General features: G+C 39.7%; 2 protein-coding genes across 8 annotated transcripts in view; both read left to right on the top strand.

Annotated features, from left to right (window-relative positions):
• The window catches only part of LOC111864810 (transforming growth factor-beta-induced protein ig-h3), a gene marked incomplete at its 5' end in the record, with an annotated part of 35,782 nt that extends 34,568 nt beyond the window's left edge, over positions 1 to 1,214 (top strand). Inside the window, one exon of the mRNA XM_023852341.1 lies at positions 421 to 1,214. Within this exon, the coding sequence (XP_023708109.1) occupies positions 421 to 507 (87 nt within the window). The remainder of the gene's footprint in view (positions 1 to 420) is intronic.
• Positions 1,215 to 4,339: 3,125 nt separating this feature from the next.
• Positions 4,340 to 25,036, top strand: part of LOC111864808 — a 78,990-nt gene continuing 58,293 nt past the window's right edge. For 5 of the 7 annotated variants that reach the window (XM_033751592.1, XM_033751591.1, XM_023852334.2 and 2 more), the window contains exons 1-8: positions 4,340 to 4,424; positions 6,813 to 7,143; positions 10,772 to 11,198; positions 12,742 to 12,879; positions 16,869 to 16,978; positions 17,850 to 17,944; positions 23,765 to 24,197; positions 24,289 to 24,462. In XM_033751592.1, coding sequence (XP_033607483.1) covers positions 6,813 to 7,143; positions 10,772 to 11,198; positions 12,742 to 12,879; positions 16,869 to 16,978; positions 17,850 to 17,944; positions 23,765 to 24,197; positions 24,289 to 24,462 — 1,708 coding nt within the window. In that variant the 5' untranslated portion in view covers positions 4,340 to 4,424. Of the gene's footprint in view, positions 4,425 to 6,525; positions 6,677 to 6,812; positions 7,144 to 10,771; positions 11,199 to 12,741; positions 12,880 to 16,868; positions 16,979 to 17,849; positions 17,945 to 23,764; positions 24,198 to 24,288; positions 24,463 to 25,036 lie in introns of all 7 variants that reach the window. The other 2 variants (XM_033751590.1, XM_033751593.1) reach the window with 2 other exon arrangements.

The following is a 25,036-nucleotide window of genomic DNA, read 5'->3' as shown; positions in this document are numbered from 1 at the left end:
AAATATATTTTTCACCCTTAAAACAGCGTGAGAGGTTCCATACATTAAAGGTACACGAATGATGAAACACTAATCATTACCTTTCAAGAAAGCACTATCAAAATGGTACAAAGCATTTATAAAATTTGCACTCATGTACATTTATTCTTGCATATAATGCAAATGCATGAAGGCTGAGAAGTAATTTGTAAGGTGACAGTAGTAAAGATCTTAGAAATATGGGTTGTGAAGATCAGAGGTTGATGGAGCTGGTTCAGGATTATGTCCAGTGGAGGGCTTTGGTATGAGTAATGCTAAAACTTAATGTTCAGCTGCTGTAGTGTTAATTACTTCGTTTCCTTAACAAAAATAAATCTTTTCAAGTTTCTGTATTACATAACAGGGCTATGATAATCATCTTGTGGTTCCTTTGTTTTCTAGGTTATGGTACCATATGACAACAAACACAATGGATCGCTCCAGAAATTTGGGAATCCTAATGTTGAAGTTTTCCTGTATGGAGTGTAAGGTGCTATTGTTTTAATTCTTTTTTTTAATAATTTTTAGATGTCATTAAGCCTATATGTTTGATGTTATCACAATATTTGTCATGTTACAAATACTTATGCCATTTTAATGACTGAAAGTATAATCTGATGACAGACAACACTGAAATTCTTAGCCATTTGTATAATGTCAGTTGTCTTTGTATTTAACATTCTGTGTGTGTATTCTGGAGGAATTTTAAATTCCACTGAGGTAATCACATACTTCATGCTTGTTATCAAACTTTTGTTAGTAACATGTTTATATTAGTGCTTGTGTGCCTAAGTTGTTACTCAGTACAAAAATTATTGTCATTACTCAGATTGGCTGGGTGGTCTTGAAAGAAGATTGTCATAGGAATGACTGTAAAATAAGAGGATAGAAGAAAAAATATATTTATGAGAGAATGAGTAATGGGAAAGAGTGGGAAATGAGGTGAGATATATGTTCAATAAAGTTGGATTGAGAATGAAGAGTTGTTATTACAGTAAACATCTTTCCGTGTGATCATATGTTATGTAAGTAACTTAGTGAATGAATAGTAGTTACTAATAATTACATTGCATTATTTGTTGCTGATGTGTCCTTGAAAATTACATGCCAAATACTGTACAGAGACAGTGTTTAATAATTTACAGAAAGTTAATGTTCAAGCAAGTGATACCAATAAAACATATTTTGCCTTAGTTCATGTTGTGTCATTATTTATCTGGAACTGGGCAGTGTGTTACTACCATTATAGAACTAGATAGTAATTTGTATCAAATCAAGGCATATATGAGATGGGCAGTGCATATAGCACACTCAGAGGTGTGCATACAATATTTTGGCAGGAAACTCTATAGGATAGAGACCATTGTAAAGATCTATATATAGATGGTGGGTAATATTAAAATGGATGTTAAAGAAATAAGATTGGAAGGTGTGGACTGGATTCATCTGGCACATGATAGGGGCCAGTGGCAGGCTTTTCTGGGTCTAGTAATGAACCTTGGGGTTACAGAATACAGTGCAGTCACATTTTACATGAGGATGCGTTCCTGAAGACCTTGCATAATTCAAAACAAACTTTCCCCTGTGAATAAATTTGCATTATTTTAAACTTTGTGCATACAATGAGACTTTATTAATTTTTTTTATTGCACTATTTCAAATTTTCACAATTCAGATTCACATAAAATGCAACCATGCTGTAAGTTGTGCAATTCTTCAGTGCTTAAGCAACTGTTGGCTTCTGAAGGACTCAGGTCTAGAGTTAGTTAATTAGATAGTAATTTGCAGTATAATAATGTAACTTATTTCCATCCTCATGGTAAAAAAAGAAAGCTAAAAGGTAAAGCTATCCCTGTAACAGTCTGTGAAGGCCCATAGGGTTGTGAGACATCAGGGCTTCCACATTTTCTCTAGACAGCTCACAGATGGCTGTAAGGTTGTCAGCCTTACGTGCCACCCACCTTTTACACCCCAGGAATATTCCTGGTTCTCATTTCTCTTAGAGGCTGAGTCGATCCCAGGGCCATAATGCGGCTGGAAGAATTAGGTAAATTGAAAAGCCACCTCATTGGTACTTGACCCCATGACCTTCCTGATTGTAGAATAGTGCCTCAACCAACATTTCAATCCTAATGTAACTTTATTAAGGAGCTTATCATTTTTTTTATTTCAACTCTTATAACACCGACTTAGCACAGAAGAGTTCTACTGAGATATAACGGCATGAAACTCTGCTTGCTGCCAGCTTCATGCTTCGCTTACACTTCAACCATGAAAACAGAGGCAGTATGTTCCTCTGATATGTCAGTTGACTTTCACCAGGCTACACAGCATTCTATCCCAGAAAGGAGAATTCCATACAGCCACTGCTGTGAGAATCTCAGATCCATACACCATTTAACAACAACTGAAAATGATGCAGGTCACAGATTACTTAATGTTTTATTTACAATTTTTTTCTGTAACAGTGGATGTTATAACAAAGACCCTTCATTTCTGTATTTTACAATCATGAAGAGGTTTGATCTGCTTTCTTCCTGTGATACTATGTACCTTACTGCAGTTTTTAGTTAACTCTAGTCAAGAATATGCTGGCAAAGATGGAAAGCATTGAATCCTTGCAGCTCCAGTATCTTCATCTTCAGGTCTCATATAACAGATAATGGTTGTAAGAGAGAAGATACAGGATGTCCGGATGAAAGGTATCCAAAATAAAATCATTATATCTTAGAAAGAATTTATTATACACATTAATGGGTTACACCATTACAAAGGGAAATTATATATTTTTTTCTACATATATAAGTTCCTCATTAAATGTAAATGTGGGCTCCTTTGGTGGCATGACAAATATCCAGGCTTGAAGTATGTTTGATGTTACCGTAGCCACAGTGACCCATATGTAGGCTTTCATGTGTTGAAGGTTGTTGACCTTAATCTGGTAGACAAAGTTCTTCCCAAGAAAAAATCCCCTGGTGTTAAATTTGGCAACCTAGGAGGCCAAGCGATTGGTCCACCTCTACCAATTTATATCCCAGCCATCTCTCTGTCCAGGTGATTCCTAAGATGGTGGCAAAAATATGGCAGCGTATGTGCGTAAGCTGGGTATAAAAAAAGTTTTCCTTTCCAATGACGTAATCCAGATATGTGTATGATAATTAGTTTATGAGATATAAATTTTTCATTATGGATACCTTTCATCTGGACACCGTATATATTCTTCCAGCATGTCAACCAAAGTTACCTCAGCGTTTTTTTTTATTGCTAATGGGGTGGGACTACGTCCGTTGTACTGCGCCCACTTCTGGCCTATTGTACCAGCCCCAGATGATAGGTGAGGGTGATTGTGGACCAATTGATGGAATGAAGATTGGCAGGGGAAACCGAAGTACTCAGAGAAAACCTGCCCCAGTACCACTTTGTCCACCACAAATCCCACTTGACCAGACCCGGGGTCGAACCCGGGCCGCTGCGGTGGGAAGTCAGCGACTAACCGCTTGAGCTATGGCACCGCCTAAAGATAGGTAACAGGTTTTGAAAATGTGGCACAGTTCAGATTTTTGGGAACAACGATAACAAACCAGAACCTAATTCAGGAGGAAATTAATAGGAGACTGAACTCGGGTAATGCTTATTACAATTCAGTCCAGAACTTTTGTCTTCTTGTCTGCTGTCCAAAAACATAAAAATTAGACTATACAAAACTATAATTTTGTCTATGGTTCGCCTGACACAGTTATACGAAAATTTGTATCTTGTCTTCGAATTTGAGGTCCTACAAGATCCCCTAATAAGGAAAAACGTTCAATGCTCATTCTGTAAAATTATTTTAATAGTTCTGTATCCTGATTAAGTTCTTTCGAAACAATATAAACGTCTGAGTTTAAATTGTTGTGAAAGAACGGTTGCCCCCAATGTTTCCTTTTCTCCTGTCTTCTCCTCTTACTCCGTCTCAACCACCACCATATCATTACAGTAACAATATTATTATCTGACATTGCAGAAGAGAAGTGCACGAAATTACCGAGCAAAAACACCCACTTGAGATCACTTGAGACGGTGCGATCAGCTAATCGAACGAAAGTTTCCTCAGCGTGCGCCTGCTAATTTGGAAACCAGTTGCTTGCTTGAAATCAGGGATATTTCTCGGAAATCGAGGTTGCGTTGCGGTTGCCAGTTTCCTTGGTGTGCGCCAGGCCCAAGGTTAGGATTGCTTGGATCATGCAATGTAAGGACTATCGTTGTGTTGGCTAACCTGTTGCACGAAAGAAACAAACAGAATGAAACGTGTGTGTGTGTGTGTGTGTGTGTGTATGTGGTGGTAAAGAAGGGCAAAGAATGAATAGAATGAGCGTGTGTTAGGAAGTGTAGCTGATTACTACTTTCATTACATTTTGGCGGAAAAGGTATGTGTCTTATTGTCAGACAGTAGTAACATGTGTAAGCTGTGGGAGTTTGGATCATCTAAGTTGTTTACATTTTTTTAGTCAGATTGGGTTATCAGTAATACAGTAAGTGGAAAGCCAACAGCATTGTAACCTGTGTTCTGGTTCCAATAATCTGCCATGTTTGATGTGGTAACATGAGAGTTGGCCGAAAAGAATGGGTGAATATGAAAATGCTATCGAAGCTTGACTTTTTGCTGGGAGTTAGGTCATGAGGCTTTCACACCAGGGCATTCTTGGGTATAGTGAGGGACAAGGCCAGGTTTGAACTAGTTTACTTCCCCCCGCATCGTGTTATTTTCGATGTTTGTAGTGTTTCTGTTCATTATTTAGTAAATTTGGTATGGAGATGGAGAGCTTAAATCTTCATTACTGGCAAAAATCTAAGGGTAGCAAACAGGCATTGTGAGGAATAATTGCTGTTCTCATCAAGTTGTCTTCCTTCATGATAATTTGAGAAACTTAACTGCAACAGCTCCAGTTATGTCTCTTTATCCATTCTCAGATAGTTGCAGCAATCTGCCAACTCTAGCCATGTTTCATTTAACAGATTAATTCAGTAATTTTCCATCTGAACAGCTTTTTATCGACTGAGACTGAGTTTCTTTTGTCTTTTTCTTCAGCAATTATGAAAAAGCTAGTTCAACTAAAACCAAGTTTTCATCACTACACATGTTAAGTGATACACTGAAAACCGAATAAAAGCGTCTGTTAAAGACTGTGCGTGTGTGGGCTCTGAGAGGTTTCAGGCTTAAAGGGAGGTATGAATCTCCAAGTAAAACCTTGTGGCAAAGCTGTAGTATGAGTGGCTACATTGACAATTATATGGCTTTAGCCACTTGACCATAGGCCTATGTGTCATTAATAATAAATGTAAAGGAACTGATTTGTTCATAACATCTATAACATTCACTTGGTTCCATGAAGAAGAGACCCAGGTGACAAAATCTTAAGATTGCTATGGCCTCACTATCACATAGGATATGTGTGGCTGATTCGTCTTCTTGTAGGCACCTTTTATGGGTTGATTCATCTGTCAATCCTAGTTTGAAAAGAAAGCAGCCAAGCTAACTCTGTGTAGTGATTTGGCTACAGGATGGATGACCAGAGTTCGATTCCCAGCAGGGGCAAGAGATTTTTCTTTCTCCATAGCATCCAGACCAGCTCTGGGGCCCATCTTCATCATGTGGTGCTTAATTACTCAAGCCCAGGGACAATCTTACCATTTACTTTTACCATGAAGATGTATGGAGGATTAGAGATATAGCTCCACCATTCTTGACCTCAGAACTATATGGGAGTGTTCAGCTTTATGCCCCTGCTGCTTTACCCCCAGGGAAACAGTTGCCGATACCCAATGGATAGGAGGCTGGGTTGTGAGGGGAGGTGAAGGTATACCTCCACTGTTCTTGCCCTTGGCATTAGATTGAGCCATGTTATGGCTCTTGGATGATGTCATGCCTTCCAGCCATGTTAATCCCTACCCCTTCATCCTGTGCTGGAGGGTATCACGTGGGATTCCGCTTCCTCTCCCCGTCCCCTCCCCAAATGGCTCGGAAGAAGCCGGTTAGTGAATTAGATTCATTCGCTGTTTGGATCCACAGCGTATCGGACGTACGCGGCCAGCCTGGGATATTTTTCAAATTCGGTTTCGGAAGGTATTCTAAATTATGTCTGGGGGGTTGTGCTGGCAACGCACGTCGGGGGTTTTGTTTGCATTATAGGTTATTGTGTGGCAGAGCGATGGGCTTTAATTTAACGTTACGTCATTGTGTTTTCTTTCCTAGGAATCGCCTGTGGGCAAGGAATATTTGTTAACGTTTATTTTGTGTCTGCTGAAGTAGCATGATGGTAAACAAGAGTAATAAGCAGTGAGAGTGGGCTATTAAGTGTAGTCTGATGCCGCAGTTAAGGCAAGAGTAAAGTAACTGACAGATGTGGTCACAGGTTGTATGTTTTGGGGCCCACGGCTTCTATTAACTTCTAATTGTTGTATTCTGTTTTATTGTGTTTCTCTTATTAAATTAATTTATGATTGTGAACTGGTCTTGTCGATTGGAAGTGTCTCCCTGCTGTGGCTTGGAGTCCCTACTACATCTAGGGAGCATTGTGAACATAACATGAGAGCCCCTGACGATGCGCCGCTCCTATCTTGGACGTAAGAAGTGCTAGATATCAGGAAGGAGAAACGGCACAAGTGGTAGCAGAGCGTGGTGAGCTTCACACTGGCTATCCAGTCCATGGCCTGTTGCTATACTGACTGAGCTATCCTGGCCATCATGGCATAGTGTTTAATTATTAAAAAAAACATAGTAATGTTATTCTGATTTGCATCTTTTTTCCTTTCAGATGGGTCACCATTGTTGCGTTCCACACTGTGGCTCTAATAGCCGCAGTTCTGGGAATGGAGCAGTCACATTTCATACTTTTCCCATTGACCCAAAGGAACGGAAGTTGTGGATTCTTAGTGTAAGAAGAGCTGATTACAAAAAACTCACAGTTAATAAGCACACTAAAATCTGTTCCAAACATTTTCGGGATGAGGATTTTGTACAGTCCCAGTATTCAAAGCGACGGATGTTGAAGAAGGGTATAGTGCCATCTGTGTTTGCTTTGACTAAAGGGAACCAGGAGGCACCTCAGTGTGAAAAGAAAACTGAACATTCTTCACGTGATTCTGGTATGGTTTGTCATATTGTGCTGCTTTTTTTGTGTGTATGTTTTATAAATATTAGATGTTATGAATTCTGAGGGGCATATGTTAGTGTAGTTGGTTGAGGCACTATGCTACAAACTGGAAGGTTGTGGGTTTGAGTCCTGATGGAGTAGATTTTTTTCAGTTTACCTAATCCTTCCAGCCACACTATGGCCCTGGGGTTGACTTAGCATCTAAAAGATATGAGTATCAGGAATCATCCTGGTGGGTAAAGTGGGGTCAGCGCGTAAGGCTGACAACCTTACTGCCATATGTGGGCTGATTGTCTAGAGAAAATGTCGGAGCCTCAACGTCTCACAACCCTATGGGCCTTCATGGCATGTTACAGGGATACCTTTACCTTTTACCTTTTTTTACCTTTTTATGAATTCTGAGCTTCTGAATGTTGAATTCATACTGTATTCTTTTACCTAACTGCAACATTATTTGAGGTCTTAGATAAGATGCTTTTGGTTTCAGGCATGTGTCTTTCACAGGGCACAGTTGTTTATGAGTGTTTTCTTTTTTAGATCTGCATATCTGGCACATTGCCACCATTCTGTCTGCTAATTATGTGCCCATGGCGACTAACAGAATTTGGAGCTAGGTAACCTGTAACTGACCCCATTTCTTAAACATGCATATTTCCACATATTTAACCCTGACTTTGCTTAATGTTTGGTTGTAGAATATGAGATTTATTTGTAGGGTTTTAGGTTTCCACAGCAGTGGTTATGAAGAGTTCTAACTTCTGGGATATAACATTGTGTAGTCCAGTGTAATTCATCTGACCTTTCATCATCTTACACCCTACAGCTACTACTGCTACTACTACTACTACTGCTACCACATCCTCCTCCTCCTCCTGTCATTGTCACTGTTGTTTCTGCTGTTATTGTTAAGACTGGTGACTTTGAATGTTAGTAGAACACAAGGTAGGCAAATGAAACTAGTTTCATAGGACAGGTTTCAGAGTGGTGACTTCTCTCCTGTTGTATTTATGTCAGAACTTCCCATTGCAAAGTTTGAGGAGAGTTTGATAGTGTTAGGAACAGAGATATAAATTGACTAGTACAGGTATCCCATATTTTACAAATACTTGAGTTATAAACTTTAACTACAACAAAGCATATTAATTGGTTCCTATTTTTCAAGTAAGAAACTTTATTTTCACTATGATGAACATCTTATGTTCATAAGTTTTCTTCTTCTTCTTCTTTTTTTGTGAAGATGGAAAAATACATGTACCTTAGTTGTTAGTAGACCTGTCAGTAAATTAATATTGTCATGGTTTAGTGAGGAGATGTGGGGCTTGGAGTGATAGTTGGATTTACTGAATGCTTATAACCCTTAACTACAAATAGCTATAACAGTCTCATTCATATTTATGCTATAGATCACGACTACAGCACACATAATTTCTTCTGTTTTCTTCAGTAGTCATTGTTAGGCAGTGGCTGCTAACAGTGCAATTCCAGACTACTAACAGATGACTCAACCTCCAACCATTGACTCTCTGGGTTGTCCATCTCTCTTTGTTATATAACCTTGGTATGGAATGCATAGAAAACACTGCTTACAAGAATTCCTCTGTTGTTGCGTGTTTTTCCTTTGCCATGGAAAATTGTTTACCATAACATTGCTTAGTGGTGTGACATCATCTGTTTGTTAAACTGTTCTTTCAGCCATTGTGTCACATTGCTTCTGCCTTGAGGCTGCTGATCCCAGGTAGATCTGTGATCATCCTAATGAATGGCATCTCAGCATCTTGCTGGCTCTGATGCTGCTTCCAGTTTCAGTGACATCCAGCCTTCCTTCCTCTTGGGTTGGGTCTTGTGCTGCTGTTTTGCAGCTGTTCCATCCTTAGGGCTACTCCTCTTGAACGCCATGGTTCTTTTATAAGCGCACTTCCTTTAGTGGGTTTCATCCATCAGTGGTCTCTAGCCATCGTTTCAGGCACCTCCCTTAAGAGCTTGACTGGCCTTCTAGCTTAATTTGATGGGCAGCCTTGGAACCCATCACTTCAGGCTACTGCTGCCTCCAGGGGTTATTACAGCTTCACTGCCAGCATTGTTCAATGGTTTTGCACCAAAATGGCATTTCCTCATCTCCCAGTCATAGGTGGCTCCTCAAATCCAAGGATGCATCGTGGGTGAGCAAGACATCCAGTCCTAGGATGATGATGACGGTGATATTGGCAACGAACACCCAAGCCATCACTTGATGCCAGCCTAAAGTGAACTTTACTAACAATTCCTGCAGGATGGGGAGGATATCATGCCATATGCAGGACTTACAGCTTGGGTAGGTCTCCCTTGTGCAGTCCTACAGTTAGGTTAGCTCTGGTGATCATCACTGATGCTCCTGCACCAATCATCACAAGACATGACTTGTCACATGTGCCCCTCTTGGTGTTCAGAGTGTCATGGCTGTGGTTTCTCAAGGTTCTAGGTGTATAATGAGGAGGTGGGAGTAATAGAACCGTTGCCTTCATCATTTCTCCCTTCATTTCTGCAATCTTGGTCAGTCTGTTTCTGATTGGACTCAGTGTGTTCTAGAGAGGCCTCCACTATGGCATCTATGTTTTATTTATGAGCCTTCATATTTTCTTAGCTGGCTTCCACCATGTCTTGAATTTCATTTAAATCATAGGTGCTCCATCATTTTTTTTCTAGTATGGCAGTATAATTTTCCAATGCAGTCTTCAATAAATAAGTAAATTTAATCACACTTCTGACACCAGTTGTCACATATTAGTCACTAGAAATGGGGTTTGGATTTATAGTTAGATTTATTGAATATTTATAACTTGTAACCAGAAGTAACTATATCACAGTCTCACTGATTTGCACTTTAGCTACAACATATGTAACATCTTCTGTTTGTTCACTTGTTATTGCTAGGCCGAGGCATCCAGCAGTGCCAATCAGTTCGTCTTGGCAGCAAGCCACTTGAGGCTCATGATTAGAGATTTTTTTTTGGAAGGGGGAAGTGAACCATTGCAGTCATAGCCCTTGTGTTATGATGAAAAGATGGGATTGTATCTTATGAATAGACTTGGCTTTTTTCAAGTGTATGTATCACATACATGTAGCATGTCATTGAAAATTCTTCCTGTTCCACTATAGTATTCATATTCATATTATGAGAGGGGGTGGGTTTCCCCATGCACTTAGACCAGTTATTGGTCCATTGTGCGTTTGCACTATAGTGTGTATGTATACAAGTATGTTTCGAAAAGCGCCAGTTTGAAAAACAAAGTATGTCTATCAGGATATACTGTATATTACTGATATGCACAACAGGATGCCCATCTTACAAATAAAAATGAAATTAATTTCTTTATTGTGGTGCCGTGTAGATCTTGTGTATACCGACATTTCTACCCTGAAAATGGAGGCAATACGTTCCTCCAAAACGTCGCTTTACAAAAGATCTACACAGCGCCATATCCCAGAAGATGGTATTCTTCATAGTCACTGCCGTGAAAACCTCAGATCATACATAATAGGAATATCATTTTCAATTTATGGATTTTCACATTACAGAAATTTTAAGGAATGAATAACCTTTTTAAATCAAGGGATTCATGTATGTGTCTATTCTCTTTCAGGAGACAAAACTTCGAAAGAAGAGGCCAGATCTCAGGCATCTCGTGAGAACAGTTCAAATGCTAGTCAGACTGTTCCACCTGAGATAAAGGAAGCTGATAGGGATCTTTCAGGAAAGACGAAAGTTGGATCTTCTACTTCTAAACACTCTGTGGTTACTGTGGAAAGAAAAGTCAAAGATAAAATTGCCAAGAAAGAGATGAACATTTCAAGTGACAACGCTGCTCATTTACTATCATCAAACTCCACATGTGAGTCTCCTACCAAATCAGATGATTCAGAACAAGGGAGTGTTAGTGACATGACACCTACAAATGGTAGCAGTCCCGCCAACAGTAGCAATGGCACTCCTAGCAGAAGACAGTCCTCTGCACTCAACTTCCAGATTGGCAACAGACTGGAAGCTAAAGACCTAGGAAGTGAAATATGGTGAGTAATGGGATAGGGGAAATGATGTAGTTTTTACTGAGCAGTTGTGAATACAGTGAAACTCCTGTTTTAGGTGTCCTTGGAAGGCAGAGGATTTAAATATTAAACTGAGGGTAGTCTTAAATGGAGACAGTTTAGACTCAATGTCATTGACGTTCAGCATTAAATGAAGGGGAACCTTTAACTGAGAAGCTTTTGATCAGGGTTCAGTTGTATTCTGGGAATGTGAAAAGTGGTTAGCTTCACGATTCTAATGCCTTTACCCCTAGTCTTAGAAACATGTGGATAGTGCCACTTTTTATCTCCATGGTTCTGTTGCTGCAGTTTAAAATGCCCCCTTGGTGATGTAGGGCTTGTCCAAGAACAGGCATAAGAAAATTGGAGCATGATCAAATGTAACACAGGATGGTATAGGCTCAAGTTTCACATTTCCCAGCCAGCCACCACCACCAAGTAAAAGAATTAAATTCTAAAATAACAGTTTAATAACGATAAGAAAAGACAAACAATATAACAGTAATACAGAATAGACAGGGTGTAGCCAACTGTAGCTTCTGGAATTTGAACTTTCCAATAATGGAAGATTCCAAGATTTATGGTAGTTGTTGTCAGTAGTGAGTATGCTCTCTGTCTCTGCTGTTTGGGGTGAGGATTTAGTTTAGGGAATGTCATGTCAGTAGTGCGTATGCTCTCTGTCTCTGTTGTTTGTTTTGAGGATTTAGTTTAGGGAATGTCATAAGAAATAAATTCAGGCCCACAGTGTAAGAGGAAAGTTTATGCAACCTGATGTTGTGCAATGTGAATGGACAATCAATGAATGACCGCCTCTGTGGTCTAGTGGTCAGAGTTCCTGGGTTCGATTCCCGGCGCTTCCAGACTTTCTGAGAAGTAGTGGGTCTGGAATGGGGTCCACTCAGCCTCATGAGGATAATTGAGGAACTACTTAAATTGAAAAGTAGCAGCTCCAGCCCAGAAACCTGAAATCGATGGCCATGGGGATTTGTTGCGCTGACCATGCGACACCATCTATCAGCTGAAGTTGGCACTAACTTTGCTGACAAGCGGCGGCCCCTCGAGTGATACAGTTTGCTTGTGGCCTAAAGCCATGGAGTTTGTTTTTTCAAAGGCTGTAGATCTGTGGTATTTCAACTTGCAAAACTACAAGGCATGTTCACATAGCCACATAAGGCTATAAAGGTATCTATCTTAGTTGTTGTTTTACATTGGGATATAATAGATTGTGATGATGATGATATCATCATCATCATCAAATTGTACTGCTCCAGTTATTGTGAATATCTTATGATTTCTTATACATACTCAAGACTAATTCATAGTCACAGCAGTGGATGACATGAATAGTTACTCGTATTGCAGTATAATTCTCTGGAAGGCAGAATTTTGCCGGCTCATACATCCAAGAAAATCTATCATGCCCTGGTCTGAGGTACTGCATAACAGGTACCGGGGTTGTGTTTGTGTGTATCATTTTTTCATTCTATACTCCAGAGTTGTATGTTAGGCAAACTGTCTTTCCTCTCAGGTATCCTGTCAAAATTGTAGAAGTGGACTGGGATGATGAAGAGATTCTCATACATTTTGAAAAGTGGTCTCAGCGCTACGATGAATGGATCCCAATGGACAGCTCTCGACTTAGACCCATTGAAAATCCAACTCCGCAGTAAGTTTTAGCATACCACTCTTCTTTGACTTGGAGATTGTATTAGCCTTGTTGAGAGAAGTATAGATTTCATTGCAGTCATGTAAAACATAAAGCTATAAGTATTTCATTAATCCTGTCAACTAGTTGGAATGGCATCTGTAGTAGGCTTATGTGAAGACTGTAATGAACTTGGGTTTTATAAAAGGAGGAAATTTCTTGACCACATGAAACCATGAATCCCTTAAGGAGGACTTTTCCTCAAATAGTTAATTTGGTTAATTCAGTCTTTGTATTCCAAATTTATGCCTTAGTGTCTGCATACTATCCCTAGAACTAGGTCTGCTTAATACAGTTCTTGACAAGAACCTTGCAAGATGTTATGATTTTCAGTGCTTGAAAATGACTTTGGAATTAATATGAGGCTTGCATTTAAGCAATAATATTTAGTTGTGGAAGAATAATTTATAGTTTTTCATGGGAAGTACAGTGTAACTGTGATAGGCTATGATGTATAACAATAGCTTCTTTGTAGTGAGAAAAATCGTTGGCACCACCAGTTTGGTGACATTATTTACATGGAAAATTCTAACATAAAAGGAGGGCTTCTTTCTGGAACTACTATCATAATCAGCAATTTCTAACTTTCCATTAGTTTTCCCATAACTTTTTACAGTGACTGCATTTGCAAATTTGCTTTTGAAACTGTTCATAGCTTGCAGTTCTAGAGGTACTGTTAACCGCCCCTTTGGCTCCCTCCCTTTCCTAGCAGAACAAAGAATCTGAGTTCTTTGTGTCTGAATGGAGAATATTGGATACAATTTTGTATAAAGTTGATAGCAGTGATATCTGATATCCCCCAATAATTACTGCAGTCAGTTTTATCATCCATCTTGTGAACTGGTACAATAATAGACTCCTTCCACTGATCAGGCAGTTTTTCCTTATTCCAAATAGAATTAACTTATGGGCCTTAGAATGTAACATTTTGCCTCCTGCTTGAATCAGTTCTGCCAGAATTTGTTCACTACCTGGCGATTTGTACCTTTTCAACTATGCAATAGCAATTTTAACCTCAAAAGGACTAGGATCAGGTACTAATGGCTCAGCTCTATGTATTTCTATCTGCCTAACATCATTGACCCTATGTATATTCTATAATTGAGAGAAGTAACTCTCACATATTCAAAATGTTGTGGGAATCTGCAAGTATTCATCATTCCCATCCTTCACTAAGTTACTTCTAGGTTGGTAACTGCTCTTAAATTCATTTATTCCCTCATACAGGTCTCTTAATGTTTTTGTTCTTACTGTTTGTTGCAAGGTCATTAATTTTGTTTCTCACATATTCCTTTTTTTTTTTTATTCCTGAGATGCCTGCTGGCTACGTGTCTTATATTGTTCAGATTGTCCCTATTTATTTTGCTTGGATCCTGTAACCACTGCAGTTTCGCTTGTTTCCTTTGATTTAATAATTGTGAGCATCCTTGTTGAACCATGGCTTATACTTCTTCAATTTATAATATCCTAGACTCTCCTTGACTGCAATTTTTGTGTTCTCTCTGATAGTTTCTCAAACNCACGAAGAAAAACTAATAAAGAGGTATGGAAAGGCATTTATTGCATCAAATATTGTTTTTTAATTAGTTCCTGAAAATTTCCTTTTTAAAAACCAATTTTTGTTGAAGTTGTTTAGGAAAAAGTAACTACATGCATTTTAGCGACATAAGGTTTAAAGGGCCTGCAAGGACAGGGGTGGGATTTAAATACCCTTCGCGCCAGTCAAAGTGTTAATATCCACCTCAGCATTGAAATTTTCCAAAGCTGTGAACCTATTTGAGATTTCTACACATTATTGCTTTTTACCCTCTGCCTCATTTAATTTTTGGAGGTTGAAGCTCTCCATATGAAATCTGTGTGTAGTCTATTTACTCGCTGCTAGTCTCCCTAACTTTTGCCACTGCCAGGCAATGGTCAGTATCACAGTCTGCTTGCCTGAAAGATCAGAGTTAAAATACTCTTGAATGCCGTCTCCTATCTTTCAAAATATGGTCAATTTGATTCTGAGTCTATCCAACAGGAAGTGTCCAAGTAAATTTATGAATGTTACGATGTGGGAACATTGTGCTTTTGACATTTAGATTTTTGGATATGGCAGAGTTGACTGCTCCATTATCATCACCAATTTTGTGTAAACTCTTATTCCCAATTGTTGGTTTGAAAATGTCTTCTCTACCTACTTTGGCATTGAAATCCCTGAATAGAATTTTCATATAGTATTATAATTTACCGAATACACTTTCTAGTTCCTTATGGAAGATGTCCTTCATATCATCAATTTTACCCTCTGTTGGGGCATGAACCTTCAAAATTGATACCACACCAGCGCCCTCTTAGAATTATATATGTCTTCCTATCCCTAATAGACTCTACCCTCTTAATAAGTGCTTATATGATTCTCTTATGTACAAAAAAAAACTGTACCTAATTCATGATTTTCATTCCCCATTCCATATAAATTTGTACTACTACAGCCAATTCTTCCTTCATCAAAGCTCAAGAAGCTTATGATGAAATGAATTGCACAGATGGTGAAAGAGCTCCTTGTAGCGGTGCTTGTTTACATTTGCTCATTCTGGGATGAATTCCATGTGAACAATTCCAGATGAGGTGAAAAACAGTTCAAAAACCTTGCCTTTTGACCTGTCCTGTCGTGGTTTCTTCTTTATTGGTGATGATGGTGATTTCTAAGTGTCGATTGTTGCTTCAGTTGTGGATCATACAGAAAACACCATGTTTTGTCTCCTCTGTTGAGAAACGTCCCATCTTTGTCAACACTATCGATCAGGTCACTGCAAATACTCATGCAATTGTCATGTTGGTCTTGTGTCAGGACGCAAGAAACACTATGCTGGGTAAAAAGACACCAGGTCATCAGACACAATTTTATGGCAAGTACCATGGCTAATTCCTGCTGCTACTGCTGCAATTTCATCTACTGTTTGGGAGTGGTTGGCATGCACCAACGTTGCAACTTCTTTAATCTTGAGTTCAGTTCTGGCCATTCTTGGCTAACCACTATCTTCCAAACTGTCTCTCCCCTGTGAAAAACGTTTGTGCCACTTAAACACAGCGCTACAGCCCAAGACTTCTTCACCGTACGCTAGCTCGATCATCTGAAACGTTTCACTAGCAGATTTTTGTAATTTTTGGCAGAACTTGACGATTTCCCATTGCTCAAACTGCAACATTCTCGATTTCCTCAACTTGCAGACAGCTACCCTTCACAACAGTGACTTTCTTTCTGAATACACTGCACACATGCAACTACTACTTTCTGGGGTGAGAGAAAAATAGATATGGCTCCATGTAGCTGCTGTAGTGCATAACAGCACCACTATGTGACCAATCTATGAAATTATTGACTGTACTACGTACATTCACCTGCTGGTTTGGTGTCACTTCTGTTCCATCTGACCTCCTATACTCCCACTAAATCTAAGTAACATTTTGGCATTTCTTTCACAACTATCATGAGCGAACCTGCCCCATATAGACTACATACATTCCATGTACCAAATCTCATGTTCATTCTCCTTAGCTTAGGTTGTTTATCCATAAGAATCTATCAAGTCCAGGACCTTTGTGACATTTTGTAAAAAGTTTATTTTTTATGGTAAGATGTTAGCCCCACACCCAGACCCCCTACCTGGAGGAACACCCCGTGTTGGCTGACCGCTACTGCTTTTTCAGTATATTCACAGCTACCTTCCATATCTGGAGGCTTCTCCTCCATCCACAACCTGAGGACACACCATGCCATGATGACAAGGGACCCACCTAACATGGCTAGATGTGCCATTAGTAACTATTTAAAAACTTATCATGTCTGTCACATATAAAAGAAGAATCATAATAACAGTATTCGACTGTTAAGGAAAACTGAATTTTGCTAGTACTGATTATAATGTTATTTCTTATGTTTAATCAAATACAACCACTTGTTTTAGAAATGATGGTAAGAATGTGTCAAAAGTATTCAATATTGGGGACCGAGTGATGGCAAAATGGAATGACAGCAGACGATATCCAGCCAAAGTCAAAGCTGTGTTGGGGAATGGTAATTTCACTGATATATTCTGGAGTTCTGTAATGCATGTTCCTTGCTATAATAGTCATAGGAAGATGTGAATTCCTCCAGTGTTGTATTAATTGATGACATATCTTTTTGTTTGTTTGTTTGTTTAAGTATGAATTTGAAACTAATTTTTAACACTAGAGACTGCTTATAGGATTAAACATACATTGTTCATAAGTCATGTAGTGTAAGGATTTTAGAGTAGATGTTCTGACTGGAACCTATTCAATTCCAGATGCAAATATAAAGTTACTAAACTGTGAAGATACAGAATTTGTTACAATATGGCCCATTGTTGTGCTTTTGTGAACATGATAGGCAAATGATTGTCAGCTTCTCAAGACTTAGTCAGTTCAATGGACTTAGTATAGACTGAGATTCAGATTCTAGAAATATCAGTGGATTTGTATGCAGTATTGAGATTATTTTGTGTTCCAATGATTTCACTGAAATTTCTATTGGCATTTCTACAAATTCTCTTAATTTGGTTACTTGAAAATGTAGCTTTTGTTGCAAATTAATGAGATAATATTTTGTTGAGAAGGGATATGTGAAGACCCATTGCATTCTAAACTAATTTGAAGGTAAATTACAGGAAGTAGTGTTCTGGATATATTTTAATTAGATGTTAGCAGTGTTAGTAAGTGGTAGTAATGGTGTTAATTCCATATTTTATAGAGTATTTTGTGTTCTGTATTTTATAGACTTCTGTTAACATAGGCACTGATTTTTTTTAAGAAAGTCAATGTATGTGTTTTTAGCAAGAAATTATAAATCGCGAGTAATAATGATTGATTCTCAGTAGTTTCAGAAAGTAATTTTTTCACTGATGCTATTGTTTCTTACTTTACAGACATGTATGAAGTACTGTTCTTTGATGGTTTTACCAAAAATATAAAGGGAATACGAATGTCAAAACTTGAAAGTGATGCGGATAATATGGCCGAGGTAAGGTCAGATTTGTTCTTAATTTTAGTTTCATTTATTGCAGTCTGTGACTCCATCTGTGGTCTAGTGCTCAGAGTTACTGGCTACAGATCCAGAGGTTCTGGGTTCGATTCCTGGCACCACCAGATTTTCTGAGAAGTAGCGGGTCTGGAACAGGGTGCACTCAGTCTCCTGAGGATAATCGAGGAGCTATTTCAAGGAAATATGCCTCTGGTTTACAAAACCGAAATTAACGGCTTTGGTGATTCGTTGCGCTGACCACGCAACACCCACTATCCGCTAAAGTTGGCACTCACTTTGCTGAGAAGCGGCAGTCGCTTGGTTGGTATAATTCGCTTGTGGTCTAGAACCACGGAGTTTGTTTTTTTGTTTTTATTGCAGGCTGGATCACTCACCACTTGCAGGTGACATATTTCATGGGACCAGACAGGGCGCATTAGAGCAACATTGAGTAAATAATCATTGACTCCACATTATTTAATGTGTAATGGCATTAACTGATTATACACCCCCCTGAAAATTTTGGAATACTGCAGTTGCTTGACAATCCTTTGCACTGAGCTCCAGCTTATTCCAATGTAAATAAATTTTGTCTCTGATTCATAAATAAAACCATATACAAGGTGGTTCAAATATGACCGGGACTGATTTTTTTGTAAACAAACCACACTGTGCAGCAGCTGTGCGACCTTGAGAGAGTGAAGCAACAACCTCCAACGTCCCTCCTGTTAGGGTTAGAACCTGTTCAGTCCTGTCTTGGAGTTGCTAGAGTGATGAGCGAACAGAAGGTACTGCGGAGCATGATACAACACATTGTGATCAAATTCCTCGTTGGAGAAAATGTCCCATCCGCTGAAATTCACCACAGACTCCAACAACAGTATGGGAATGAGTGTCTCTCATGGACCCGTGTGTTTGAGTGGTGTAAGTGCTTCAGAGAGGGCAGAGAGCACGTGGAGAATGAACCGCATGATTGTCGGCCGCGAACATCCGTCACCGAGCCAAACACTGATCATGCAGATGCGCTTATTCATGAGAATAGGCGCATCACTATCAAGGAACTTGGAGCAATGCTGTCCATCAGTGTTGGTAGTGTAGAACACATCGTGAAATACCACCTGCAATATCGCAAGGTGAATGTACGGTGGGTACCACACACTTTGACGAACATGAACAAAATGGTGTGAATGCAAGCTGCCAGTCGTCTCCAACAGCAGTTTGAAGACAAAGGTGATGCATTTTTGAAGTCTCTAGTGACCATGGATGAAACATGGGTGCACTACTTCATTCCCGAGTCCCAGCAGTCATCACGTGAGTGGCGGCATATCAGTTCTCCCAAACCCAAGAGAGCGCGGAGGAGCCATTCGGCAGGAAAAGTGATGGCAACATTCTTCTGGGATTGGCAGGGAGTTATCCATGTAGACTTTCTGACAGATGCCAGAACAGTCAGTGCAGCTTATTACTCAGACCTCCTGGCAGCAGACATGAAGGAAAAGATCCAATCCAAGCGGAAGAGAGGTGGAAAGCGGGTAGCCTTCCTTCAAGACAATGCATGCCCCCATACAGCCAAAACAACAATGGAAACCCTCCGGAAATTGAAATGGAACCTTCTGACACATCCGCCCTACAGTCCCGATTTGGCACCAAGTGATTTCTACCTGTTCGGAAGGCTCAAATCAGACTTGCAAGGCATGCGGTTTGTGGAAAACGCCGCCTTCATCCAGAATGTTCAGGAGTGAATACGCCGCCAACCACAAAACTTTTTTGAAAAGGGCACAAGGATGCTTCCAGAACATTGGGAAAAATGTGTTGACTTCGGAGGGGAGTACGTTGAAGACTGGCATGTGCAAGTAAGTGTTCGGCAATTTTGGTTAAAAAAAAAAAAATCAGTCCTGGTCATATTTGAACCACCTTGTATTTATATCCTTTTAATAAAATATTCAGTTTGCCTATGTTTTTCTAGAAATGTCACCATTTTGAGTATTAAGCTTCTAAGAGTTTCATGCTACATGATATATTACAGTTACGGTGGAGATAAAAGCTTCATGATTTCAGTAGGGGCTGATTCTTGGAGGTAAAATAATGACCAATTGTAATTACTAAGTTGACATTACAATTAAAATAAAATGTAAATCACCTCTGTGGTCTAGTGGTCAGAGTTTCTGGCTACAGATCCTGAGGTTCTGTGTTCGATCCCTGGCACTGCCAGATTTTCTGCGAAGTAGTGGGTCTGGAATGGGGTCCACTCAGCCTTGTGAGGATAATTGAGGAGCTATTTTAAGGAAATAGCGGCTCTGGTCTAGAAAACTGAAATTAATGGCTCTGGGGATTCGTTTCGCTGGCCACGCAACACCCTCTGTCAGCTAAAGTTGGCACTACTCTGATAAGCGGTGGTCGCTCAGTCAGTATAGTTCACTTGTGGACTCAAGCCACAGCTTTTTTTGTAACTCGCATCTAAGTATATCTTGTTTACTTCCATATGTTGATTATACGAGAGTCGTACTGAAAGCCATGAGCAACAATTTTTTGTAAAGTAACATGCTTTATTATTGACAAACCAAATACACCACCTCAATCTACAGACCTTTCTTTATTTTTGCACATAATCGCCACTTCTTTGTACACATTTCTCCCAGCGTTCTGGGAGTTTGAAAATTCCCCTTCTGTAAAATTCCGTTCCAGCCATCCGAAGACACTGACGCACTGCTTTCTGAACTGCCTCCCTTGTCTCAAAACTTTGTCCATGCAGCTGATCCTTCACAAATCAGAAAAGATGGTAGTTGGAGGGTGCCAGATCAGGGCTATAGGAGGGGTGTAGAAAAACTTCCCACCCAATCTTTGCAGTTGCTTCCAGTGTGAGGCAAGCAGCGTGGGGGCGAGCGTTGTCATGCAGGATGATGATGTTTCGTCCTGGACATTTATCACACAATGCACGACGGAGCTTGTGTAGCGTCTGGACATAACGAGCAGCATTGATAGTTTGCCCAGGTTCCAGGAATTCGGCCAAAATAAACCCCTCTGCATCTCAGAAGACTGTGCCCATCACCTTCACAGCTGATGGCACTTTCTTTGCCTTCTTTTTTGATGGAGAATGCAAATGGTGCCATTCCATATTTTGCCGTTTCGTTTCAGGGTCGAAATGGTGAAACCAGCTTTCTTCACCTATCACAATACAGAGCAAAAAATTATTGCCTTTGTGTCGATATCTCTGCAGCAGTTCTGAGGTGATGGCTTTTTGCTGACCTTTGTGGTCTTTGGTCAATAACCGCGGGACCCAACGAGCACAAACTTTCCTATAGCCCAATACAGAGCAAAAAATCATTGCCTTTGTGTCGATATCTCTGCAGCAGTTCTGAGCTGATGGCTTTTTGCTGACCTTTCTGGTCTTCAGTCAATAACCGTGGGACCCAACGAGCACAAACTTTCCTATAGCCCAAGCTTTCAATCATCTCCTGTACTGCACTGTGCCCTATTCCAAGTTTTCGGGCTATTGTGTCTACAGTCACACGCCTGTCATCTTGAATGATCTCATCCACTCTTTCCATGTTGCGTTCAGTTGAGGCTGTTCGAGGACGACTGCTCCGAGGCTCATCTTCGATGCTGGTGTTCCCATCTTTAAAAGGTTTCACCCATCTTCGAACACTGCTTGCACCCATGCACACACTTCCATAAGCACGCTGAAGTCTCTGGTGAATTTCTGCAGCAGGGATTTCCTCTTTCACAAGAAATTTGATGACAGCAGGCTGGCAAAATGACATATCATTGTCAGCCATTTTGTTAGGAGTGATACTGGTCACGTGATGCAAGCTATTGACGTCACAAGACACTGAAGGTTAACACAACAGCTGGTTCCACGTACCACTGTACTCTCTTTCGTCTGCTGTTCCCAGGTTGCATGCAAAAAAAGGTTGCTCATGATTTTCGGTATGACCTACATATGTTGTTACCATCTTGACATGTTTGGGTCACGCAAGGCCATCTTCAGGGGATGCGTCACATTGAAGGAAACTTTACAGTTCATGTACTTAAAAATAAAGGGTTTAAAATATCTGAATTATATGTTTCTTATAACAGGTTAAAACTAGTATTATGTTAAACTTATGAGTAACTGATATATGTCATAGTTAGTGTAATTTAGGTGACTTTGGTGCATCATGCCCTGTTGTGTGTTGTATGAACTCTATCAAAGTATTATGTTAGTATTCTTGTGGTTTGTTGTGCATAATATAATAATCCAAAGAGCCTTCATTTATGTAATATTTTAATGCCTGTAAGTTATAATAAATAAACATTTGTGTATATCTCTTGTGCTTACCAAGTTTTGATAATTGTTTTAAGATAATTTTACCTGTTGTGTTATTTTATATCCTACTTTCTGCCCTGCAGTTTCTTAGCTTTTCTTACTGAGAACCATGATCAGCCAATAACAGGATTATGCTAGACACAGAATATGCTGTATTCTGCCCTTGTTCATACAGAGCTGAGAATTCAGTTTTTGTCAGTGAATTCCAAAGCTATATCAGAAATGGTAGTTAGCCCTAACTCTTTTATTTCAAATCTTAATTTCCTCAATTGTGGGACAACTATTGCATATATTTGCGGTTTGTTGCTCAAAACAGTTGCCCTGCTTGTCTGCTGCTCAACACAAGCTGAATGTTGACTGACCATACCTATATCACTGGTTGTATTGCTGTTGACCAACCTTTTGTGGATTTCATTAAAGCTTTCCTATCCTACACACAGAAATTATTTTTGTTCCTTGTTTTGTGCATGCTGTGTTCAACATTCTTGTGGTGGAATTTTCAGGTTTGACAAGGGGAAGTAATATATTGACGCTGATCATTCTGAGCCCTTATTTATTTGGAAGATTATAGATGACATGAAATTTATTTTAATTAATTCTCGGTAATTTTTATTTCAAAAAGTCTTATGTTTCGATATTACTGGAAATGTATCGTGATCTTTAATATCGTATTTCATTGTCTGGGACTTGAAATACGGTGTTTATGTTGAAATTCCTAGATTTTGGCAGAAACAAGAAATTCAGAGTTATGACATTTATGATCAGTCATAAAATTTAGCTCGGGTACAGGGAACCGGACGCGCCTAAAAGGACAGGTCAGAGCTTGTTACAATTGCCTGTGAATGAGGGCCAGTATGATTGGGTTGCCTCGTTCAAGCTTCCCACGGAAGATGGGATGAAATGTATATGTCAACACCATCTTTCGAATTCCCGGCGTGGGGGTGCAAGCCATTCCACAAAGGGAAGACTTTCACAATAGATTCCGAACTGAACGGACGTGACCTTGCACGCTCCGAGACATAGCCTGCCGATAGTAACTCTGTAACATACAGCACAAGAATACATTAATTTAACAGTGTGGTGAATTAGCAGGTAAATAAACGTTAATTGGCTCAACTCTTAGAAAAACGCTTTCTGCGGCATTGCTACCCTGAGACCCATGCAAACCGACCCAGCTAGTTTCCCGTACCTATACCGATCTTCCTTAGTTTGATCTGTGAGAACAACTTCCAGTGGCCATCATACACTGTCCTAAGGTAGAAACAGGTGTAGCAGGGATAGCACCATTCCGACTGCGCCAATACAAGTAAAGGCGAGAGGAAAAGAGCGGTGTTAATATATGAATATTGGTTACACAGAATTTGGTTTTGCATTTGGCAAGATAACTCTGGCTATAGTATATAGTTTTACGTAGATTCCTTTTGGACCCATATAAGTACATGCTAAGTGAAAAATGGAAACATATTCAATAAGAATTTTTACATGCAACATTAATTTCTTGAATTCCTTAATTTCAGATAGGTCCTGGACTGTCAGAAAAATTGCTTTCTTCAACAATAATTACACCTATCGTGAGGAATGAAGTAATTTCCGAAGCCATTGGCACGAAACAGGAGAGACGAGAACGCAAAAGGAAAATAAACGTTGTTGAATTGTTTCATCCAAAGAAACGCCAGAAACTTGATCCTGATGCATCATCTTCAAAGTCTTCCTCAGAAGTAGAAAGACGAAAGAAAGCAGAGAAAGGAAAAAGGTGCAAAGAGAGTGACAGTGCTGTCAGTGATGGTCATGGCAATGAAGGTGAGAAGAAGTATATCAACGTGGATACAAATGGGACTGTTCATGAGGCAATTGAGGGTTCAAAAATAGATGAGACAGTGGAGGGAAGACAGGTTGATGAGGATTCTCTGGCTAGGCCAAAGAAGAAGATTGTGCGAAGATCAGGAGGAGGTAGGCTATGTATGGTATGGCTTGTCTTCATGGCTGGTGTTGAATACATGAAAGAAGCACTTGATATAATATTACTATGTACTAACCTTAGGTGCAGATGAGAATGCAGACAAGCCCCGACGTGGCTTGCAGCAGGGAGAGCCTCAAGGGAAAGCTAAGTCTCTTGAAGTGAAATCCTACACAAGGAAAATTCCAGGCAAGATTCCCCTTGGGGGTCAAGAATATCCTTCCACACCCTCAAAGTCAAGACAGGACTCTAGCAAGGGTAGGAGCTGGCGCTTGGTACCTTATTTACCCAATGAAATATGCCCAGTTGTATTAGTCCTATTTGCTATCCTGTAGGACCTGCCTGGAAAATTGCTTTAAATGGGTTAAGTAATTGGTTCATGAATATTTTATTTTGACAGTTGCTTCCTTTTAATATTATCAGTTTCTTTTGTCATAGCATGGGTTGGTTTCAGAATCTGTAGTTTTGTTTCTCGTAATTCTATTTTAGTGGGATCATACTGTGGACATAATATAAATGATGCACTGTTGCATATAAAAAAAGTAAAAAAAAGTAAAGCTATACCTGTAACAAGCCGTGAAGGCCCATAGGGTTGTGAGACGTTAAGGGTCCCACATTACCTTGACAATCGGCTCAAAGATGGCGGTAAGGTTGTCAGCAGCCTTATGCGCCGGCCGCGCTTCACTCCCCAGGAAAATTATTTAATTAATTCCTGGTACTCATTTCTGTTAGAGGCTGAGTAAACCCCAGGGCCTAGTGCGACCGGAAGGATTAGGTCAATTGAAAAAAATCCAATGACCTCATCGGGACTTGAACCCACGACTTTCCGGCT

Source organism: Cryptotermes secundus, unplaced genomic scaffold (genome assembly GCF_002891405.2).
Source record: "Cryptotermes secundus unplaced genomic scaffold, Csec_1.0 scaffold1702, whole genome shotgun sequence".
Lineage (NCBI taxonomy): Eukaryota > Metazoa > Arthropoda > Insecta > Blattodea > Kalotermitidae > Cryptotermes > Cryptotermes secundus.
The sequence above is the reverse complement of the archived record's forward strand: the minus strand, read 5'-3'. Positions and strand labels throughout refer to the sequence as shown.